This window comes from Struthio camelus, chromosome 2, assembly GCF_040807025.1.
Source record: "Struthio camelus isolate bStrCam1 chromosome 2, bStrCam1.hap1, whole genome shotgun sequence".
Classification (NCBI taxonomy): Eukaryota; Metazoa; Chordata; class Aves; order Struthioniformes; family Struthionidae; genus Struthio; species Struthio camelus.
Window position 1 is genome coordinate 113,551,110 of NC_090943.1, and position 8,311 is coordinate 113,559,420.

Sequence of the window (8,311 nt, forward strand, 5' to 3'; positions counted from 1 at the left end):
GAAGGAATCTAGGAATTGAAATTTATAGCTCTTCCAAATACTAGACTCAATTACTATTTTTATGGAACTCTAGTTTTTCCCCATAATTTCAGTCTAGCTAACTATTTTTGGGGGGAGGAGGGGTAATTATCACCTGTAGATAGGTAACTTTACCTCCTCTTCCTTACTTCCCCTTTTGTTCCACAGGACCAACCGTCCTTTTCTCTTAAAAATTAAGCACTTTGACAATTTAATGAAGTTAAACTCAAAAAAAAAATGTTCCTGGCCTGATCTTGGGTTGGAATTTGCTGCTTCTGTTTCAGAGCTGAAGACAAGATTGAAGAGCTTGTCTGTTTGTTCCAGCTATGTCTTGTAAGATATTCTCTCTCCCTATAAACCTTGCCTTATATTGAAAGTGGTGATATGGCAAGTTTAATTCAAGGTTATCAAGTCAATGGATTTGGGAAAGGAAAGCTTGAAGATACTCATTTGCATCTTACTTATTTGACTAAACCTTGATATATTTGGTCCATGTTATTTGAATTTATAGTAGCTATTAACGCTACTTTGAGAGAATGCTTATTAGTTTGAAACATACCTCAGAAGATCAATGTGATAAAATTTGGCATGTTGTTCCCCGGTTTAATCAATGTAAGAAGAAGAGAACTTCATGGAGTTCTGTCCTAGTGACTTAAACATACAACTGAACAGGAATTCTTCATTAACAGCAAAGGCAAAGAAAGAAGGAATAGTGCTTACAAGCTAGTAGCTAAAGAAGAAAATAACTCTCCTTGTTGGAAAGCTGAGGCAAGTCGTCTTTACTGTCAGAAAGGCTTTTTTATGGAATTGTGTCTAACATCAGGCTCCTTAATCTTAGACTCCTTATTTTTAAAGGATGCAATTTTCATGAAGCGTGGATGTTTGAGCTTAATGTTAAAGCCCGACATTCCTGGAAAATGCAGAAATCACATGAGGAACAGCACAGCTGCTCGTAGTTGCCTTTTTGGGTTGAAGCTATTTAGTATTTAAGTTTCTGGGTTTGCTTTGGACTTGCAGTGCAGGCTCATCACTTCTGTATAGAGATTCTTGTATGTCATGCAGCTCATTTTCGCAAATCCTTAGCAACCTTATTTTATTGAATTTTTCTTTTAGTTCCTCAGCTCTCCTATAAGGCTCCACAAATATTAACTTCAAAGAATATTTTTTTTAATACAAAACTACAACATACTTGCTTACTTAATTTCCAGAATAATACTGCAAAGTTTAAGTGCAGCCATCTGTAAGAATTTGATAAGTATGCCATAAAACTTGAGGGAATTGAATATTCACAGTAACTTTCAGCTTAACTACGTTTATACGAGTCATTCTACAGGGGGATTTGGTGGGGGAAGAGTAGTAAGAAGCTTAGCCACCTCACATGTGCAATATAAGGTGACCCAGGCAAATGCTTCTGCTCTGAATTCCAAGAACACTTCACAAACCTTAGTATTTCTATGACAAGACAACTAGAATTACTGTCTTTAGTAAAACCCTTCAGAAATCCTTTCAAGTAAATTGTTTTTGTTACTGCAACAGTTCTAATACATCAGCAAACTAAATATGTACAAAGAATTCTAATAAGCTGCTTGTTCGATGGTTTTTACCTATGGAAAAAAACTCTCTGACTATATATAATGTGTGCATATATATGTATATATAGTATTTTAAGAGAAGTTAGAAGTACAGGTGAGGGTTTTTTGTTTGTTTTGTTTAGGATTGCATCATGACATCTGGCAGTTTCAGATGTTTATTTTTGCTTTTGTGGCTAGTGTTGTACAATAAAACTTTGGAGAGGAGGTGATGTTTATCAGTATCTTTAAAAATATTTTAAGACTTTTGGAATGTGCTTTATCTTGTTAATGATGTTGTGGAACTTCCTTATTTTTTGCTTGACAAGCATTTTAGAATACAGAAATCTGAAGCTACCTTTCCACCCTGGTTCATTGTGTATCCTCCATCATTTTATGTCTATTTCTCAATTATCAGCTCTTCTGAAAGCTGTTCCCTGCTTTTTGCTGCGGTGGTTCTGGTTTAGAACCTTCCTTGAGGAAAGACTGAGGGATACTATTTGTGAAGGCTTCTGGAAACCCTTGCCCGTGTCACAAAACAAGGACAGGGAAAAATATTCTGCTCATGTTAAACATTAATAATCATTTGTGTGAGAAACTATAGCATGTCTGTGATGTGAAGCAAAGGTCCCAAGTGTGTGGGAGAAGGTGGACTCTCGTGAACACCTAAAATACCTTTATTAAATCTATAAAGTCGTCATCTTTGATGGAGTTGCAGTTTTGTGAATGTTAGCATGTTCTGGGAGAATGGTTAGATGTTGAGAGCTAACTTCTTGAAGTTTCCTCCTTAAGTTGAATGTTTTTTTTCATATTATTTACTACTGCTTTTAGCTTCCTTGTGGCAAGCGAAAGTACTAGTATTTACAAAAGGAGAATTTACTGTGCCTTCGGTGATTTATGGCCTGTAATCCAGGTAGCATGGAGAAAGATGCAGTGCGGTTCACCTGGAGAGTACTGTATAATGAACGCTGATAGATAAAAAGGATTTAGGTTGGTACCGAGAAATTCAGGGAACCTATCAGAGGGTAAATGAGCATTCGTATTGGAGGGAGAACAGAGATGGACTGAGGGAGGAAATGGAGCAGAAGAAAGGACTGAAATTGGTAGAGGAACCTAGGGAAGGTATCTCAGACTGGGTCCCCAGAAATAAGGGTAAAGCAGCTGAAGAAGAGATTTGCAAAGAGAACGTTTTCCTGAGGAGAAAGGACTAGAAGAGGCCATCTAGATTGGATGTAACACTGGTGATCTGATACGTTATTGTTGACTAATAAACCCAGAATGGAAACTAGAGTACTCTGCAAATAGCAAGTGTTTGGAAAAACCCATTAGCAAAATGTACTCTCAACTTGGTATAAGCCATCCCTCCTTGCAGCCATTGCTATCTCTTCAAGGTGGCACAGGACAGCTTTGTGGGCCTCCCTTTCTGACCCTGTTGATGAGCCAGGACACGTCAGGGTGATTCAAGAAGATAAGATTTGATTTGCTGTTAGTTTCCAATGTCCAAAATTTTAAATGTATTGAGAAGACGTTCTGCTTGTGGCAGTGAGCACTCTAATAGCAGGTGATACTCTGGTGTTTCTTGTGGAATCTTAACTTCTGTAGTTTAAAAAGAGTTCTTTATAGATATTTGTATATAAGTGCTACAGTGCTGTGAAGGAACTTCTGGAACATGGCTTACACTTGCTCTGAAATTTATGGGGCCTTCTTATTCTCTTTCACAAATTGCAAAAGGAGTTAATTTTTCTCCCTGTGATCTCAGAAATCAGACGGAAGAGTTAGGAAAAATATTGTTATCTAACTGAGGAAAAGGGAACTCACTTGTATGTCAGTGTTTTACAGATTTACTGGTTATAACGTCTACTGTATTGACTTACAGGAAGCGTACTAGTTATTGAAACCTGGTATACTATACTTATGACCTGGACAATTGGTTATGGTTTGATCATAATTTGATTACTCTGTGAGTGTTGCCGAGAGTCAGGGGAGAACTGTCCAGTGTGGTGATTAACTTCATGAGCTTATTAGTTTTAGCTGTGATGCTTATTTACTGGAAGATTATCCTAGTATTTTCTGAAACTTGCCCTTCGTTTGACTTACTTTGTTGAAGTTTTTTTTGTTTGTTTGTTTTTTAAAATATTGTCTGGTGATTGTTCCAGGTTTTATTTATTCCTAGTAGCTAATCTTAGGGAATAACTCCTGGGAAGAATGTGTTGTGATTACCATCGAATAAACTAGTTGTCAGTTACCAAGTAAAAATATGCTTCTTGCCTATAACAAATATAAAATGTACGTAGCCTAGCTGAATCTTGTAGTCTAGCTTTTTTCTTTAAAAGAATATCTACTTTCCCGATGATTTTAAAATAAAAATAATTTTTTCTAAAGTTGAATTTCTGTCAGTCAGCAGTTGTGGATCTTTAGCAGTCCAAACCTTTTGTGACTGTAGTTTTGCATCACTTTCACGTAAATAATAGAGCATGGGTAGGTACATTGCTCAGTAATGGAGGGGAGAGTCTCTGAAAAAAGGGTAGTAAAGACATTCCCATAAAGACAGTACTTACAGCTGTACAGCTTGACTGCCAAGAACCCACTTGAAAGAGCTCCTCTGTTTAACAGAGAAAATGTGGGAGGTTTGAAATAGTCAAACAGGATTTGGCTGTGCGAGTAAAAGCTCCAAGTTCAGAGAAGACCAGTCAGTTCTGGTGCTCTGGAACGAGGCTCCTAAAGATGAAGCACAATAGGTATTGTTAAATAAGCTGAGGTGGAAAATCTTTGGATCAGGGAGATCTAGGTTAAACCTTTTAACGGTACGAGGAGGAGGAAAAAGAGTAATTCTGGGTTAAAGCTGGATGAAATGCACAACAGCAGTGTTCTGTCTTTCTTGTAGAGATACCTATTTTCAGTTTAGTCTATGAGCAGGGTGACACTTGGCGATGTGCTGGAACAGAAAGTAGAAACAGATCATCTACCAAATTGCTGTGCAAGGGAGAAAGGGATGAAAGTGGGGAAATGAGTTGGTATGCTGTGGTGGGCTGGTGAGTGTGTATGTGTGCGTATATATTATACATATATATGTATATTCCTAAAGCACAATGTTGTGTTTTTTTTTTTTTTAAGTAGGATACTACTGCTTATTATGGTCTGGAATTCAGAAAAGATGTGCACCTTTGTTTTCTATAGATAAGTGCCATTTTTCTCCTCTTGAGGAATAAGAGAGGCTTTAATCTGGAATGCTATTTAAGAGTTTGAGAGGGAGATGTCAGTGTTGATAGGGGTGTTGGTTGATGGGGGGGTATCATCTAACTTCAGAAAAAACAACTTGTCTTTACTTGGTATGTGCATCTAGCTCATCTCTTCAGTTTTCTTAACTTTGTAAATTTCTAAGTCATTTTTCTTAGAAATGGACAAAATTGCTTAGAATGTTAAATTCCTTTTAAGAAATCTGGAATTTACAGAATTGTAAAGAAAGTATCTCCTTCATAATTTTAAAACGAAACAGTGTATTCCAGTTGATTAAGTGAGTTAATTCAGTAGTTGAATAACTGAGTAGAAAATACCAGTAAGAAGATCTCATTCTAAAACACAAATTTTATTTTGTACTTTTCTGCATCAGACAAATAAGAAAGGGAAATCTCAGGGTATTTATACAATTTAGGAAGCCTTGGTAGACGTTCCCTTTGTAATCGTATCCTAGTCTTATTTACCAGATATGAAGGACTGGATTCTGCTGTCCTTGTTTAGCTCTGAGCCAAAAAGAGTGACTTGACTGAGCTTTAATATCCACTGTTTTCAGTGAAAGTATTTGTGTGTTTGTGGTATCAGACGTTGAAGGCAAAATAAATTTGCATAAATTTGTTACCGTGGTAACCATGAACTGGATGATCTTAGTTTCACAGAGGTGTTTCCTAGGTTGTTCCTCATAGGAACTTGGAAAAGTCTGAGCAGGAGCTGAGCACTAGAATTTATTTGTATTTCATAAATTTATTCTTACTGAAAGATAGCTGTTCTGGAATGCATTGGTAATTTAAATCTTCTTGTGCTCCAACTTTGTGGAGACTTAGGTAGATTTAAAACTATGTGGAAAACAAGCTGAATTGGAGACTAAAAATAACTTTTCTAAGATTCTTAAACTACAACGGTGGTAAAGTTGTCTCAAAATCAACAGAGCAAGAAAAGAAGGGGGCAAGGGGTAGCATTTAACAGCAGGTCTGCAGTGAATTCTCTAAAGATGTGGTCCAAACCCGCGATCAAAGCTTTTCAGATACACGCGTGCTCTTTCACTGTCACAGTCACGCTGCCAACAATACTTGCAGTTAGTTGGTCAATGTTAGGAGAGAAGGAGAAAACAGTGCCTGGTCTCAGCATTTTTCTTGCGTATAAGGAATAAGTATTTCCAGGAGAAGTCCTGTTAGGCAATCTGCAATACGGGTTCTTACAGACCTTCCTTGTAGGAAGCTTTATGGAAAAGTCTTATTGCCGCTGTCCATGGTGCGGTCAGTGTTAATGAGACGCCAGTACCTCTTGAGGTTAAAACTTGCTCTGAGCAAGAGTGGCGAGTGCTTACAGTGCTGACAGGTTTTTTTTTTTTTTTCAGTCCTATCAATGCTAGCAGTCTCGTAATTACTATCGGCCATTAAACTGTGTTAATAGAAAAAAAGGAGCATTTGGGGGAGGTAGTAAAACAAACCAGGTATAATCTTGGAAGTTCAAGAGGAGAAAAAAAATGTATGTGGTGACAGTGGCAAAAGGCAAAACTATCTGACGGGAAAGAACTGGATAATTACCAACAGTGTGAACTTGAAGCTAATTATTAAACTGTTTATGTCTAAGTGGAAGGTTTAAAATAGAGAGTACCTGTTCATTTGGATTGAGGACATGTGTGCTAACTATTCAAAAGTAGAAGTACTTTCTGGTTGCATTATTTATTTGTTTTCACTTCTAGAGTGGTGAGTCCAGGATGATATTTCATTTTCATTATACTACGTGGCCAGACTTCGGAGTTCCTGAATCCCCAGCATCATTCCTGAACTTCTTGTTTAAAGTCAGAGAATCTGGTTCACTAAGTCCTGAACATGGACCCGCAATAGTTCACTGTAGTGCAGGGATAGGGCGATCCGGCACGTTTTCGTTAGTAGACACTTGTCTTGTTCTGGTAAGTGCTTGGTCGTTGTCTTTGTCGTTCTCTTCCTCCTGCTCTTTTCCCCTCTCTCACCCCCTGTGTGGGCTTTTTGGTCAGAATGCTTTAAAGGTATTTAAGTAAATGACGTATCTGTGAAAATTTTAATTAAGGCATCGTGCTGTTTTGTTTTTTGTTTTTGATATTTTCATGATTTAAATTTTCATGATGCAAATCTTGAGATGGGTTTAAAAATCCATCTCGAAGTACTGTACTAGTATTTCAGTTTCTTGTGAAAGAAATAGTAGAGCATTCTTTTATATAAGATGTCATTTGAAAAGATCAAGATTTTTAAAATACTCATTTAAAGTTAGACTTGTGAATATTTATTTAGACAACTAAATCTATAAGTCTTTCCCATAAGCATGAATTATCTAGCAGGTCTGACTGGCCCCTTGTCTCGAGGTTGCAGAAAACTGGTATCTGACCTAGGATGAGAACTTGGTTATGTCCATGGATCTCCTGCAATGTGTAATGGAGTGTGGGGCTGAATTCCCCTAGCTGTGCACCTGCGCAGCCCTCCTGGGAGGTGGGACTTGGTAGCTAGTTACAGTGCCCCATAAATGAGTGGGGTTTCTGCTTGAACACTGAACTAAACCATTTATAACTGCTCATAATTTGGGTAAACTTTAAACGGTAACTAACAAAATCTGGAGCTTTTCTCTTTGGCTATGCTTTGCCAATAGCAAGACGTACAGCACAGGGCTAAGTAAAGTTAGATTTCATTTAAATTATAAGGAACAGTAATCTTGTATTTTGGGTAAGCCCTCTCAATTTATTTTCTGTTCTTCAGTTTTCCTTTTTTCTGTATTCTAAAAAAACATATTTTCATGCAAGTATACTTTAATATTCAAGAATTAAAGTGCGAATAGTGCAGATACATGATCTGAGGGGAAAAAAAAAATCAGTGTTGAGTTTATGGGGAAAAGTGTTTTACATTGTTAGGATTAAGGATTCTGTTTTAAATAATGAAACTTCTCCCATATTCAGTCATTCCAAATTGCTGTTCCATTCAGGAGTAATAAGAAATACTACCATAGTTTTATGGTTCTGATTCTGATTTCGAAGTATAAATACATGCCTGAGTAAAATCAAGCTTATCTAAGTTTCTTAAGATTTACTAATATGGTATTGATTTATTTGGATAATATGTGATTATGGATTTATTCATAATAAGCTTTCATTAAATGCTTTACACTTTTTCTTCTGTAAAAAACAATTTAGAAATCCGTTTGAAACGTTACTTTCTTACATAATTAATAGCAACATGTGAAGAAATTAATTTTTAGTTAGAATTTTATGATTCATTTTTACCTAGGACTTAGTTCATGTGTGGTCTTCATTTATCCATAGCTATGAGATTTTAAACATAAATCTCTTTACAGATGGAAAAAAAGGACCCATTCTCTGTAGATATTAAGAAAGTATTATTGGATATGAGAAAATATCGAATGGGACTTATTCAGACTCCGGATCAACTAAGATTTTCATATATGGCTGTAATAGAAGGTGCAAAATTTATAATGGGGGATTCAACTATACAGGTAAATGT

At 36.6% G+C, this 8,311-nt stretch overlaps 1 protein-coding gene across 2 annotated transcripts in view; it reads left to right on the forward strand.

Moving 5' to 3' along the window:
- The window catches only part of PTPN2 (protein tyrosine phosphatase non-receptor type 2), a 34,476-nt gene that overhangs the window by 14,384 nt on the left and 11,781 nt on the right, over nucleotides 1–8,311 (forward strand). For both annotated transcript variants that reach the window (XM_068932122.1, XM_068932121.1), the window contains exons 6-7: nucleotides 6,526–6,735; nucleotides 8,145–8,303. In XM_068932122.1, the coding sequence (XP_068788223.1) occupies nucleotides 6,526–6,735; nucleotides 8,145–8,303 (369 nt within the window). The remainder of the gene's footprint in view (nucleotides 1–6,525; nucleotides 6,736–8,144; nucleotides 8,304–8,311) is intronic.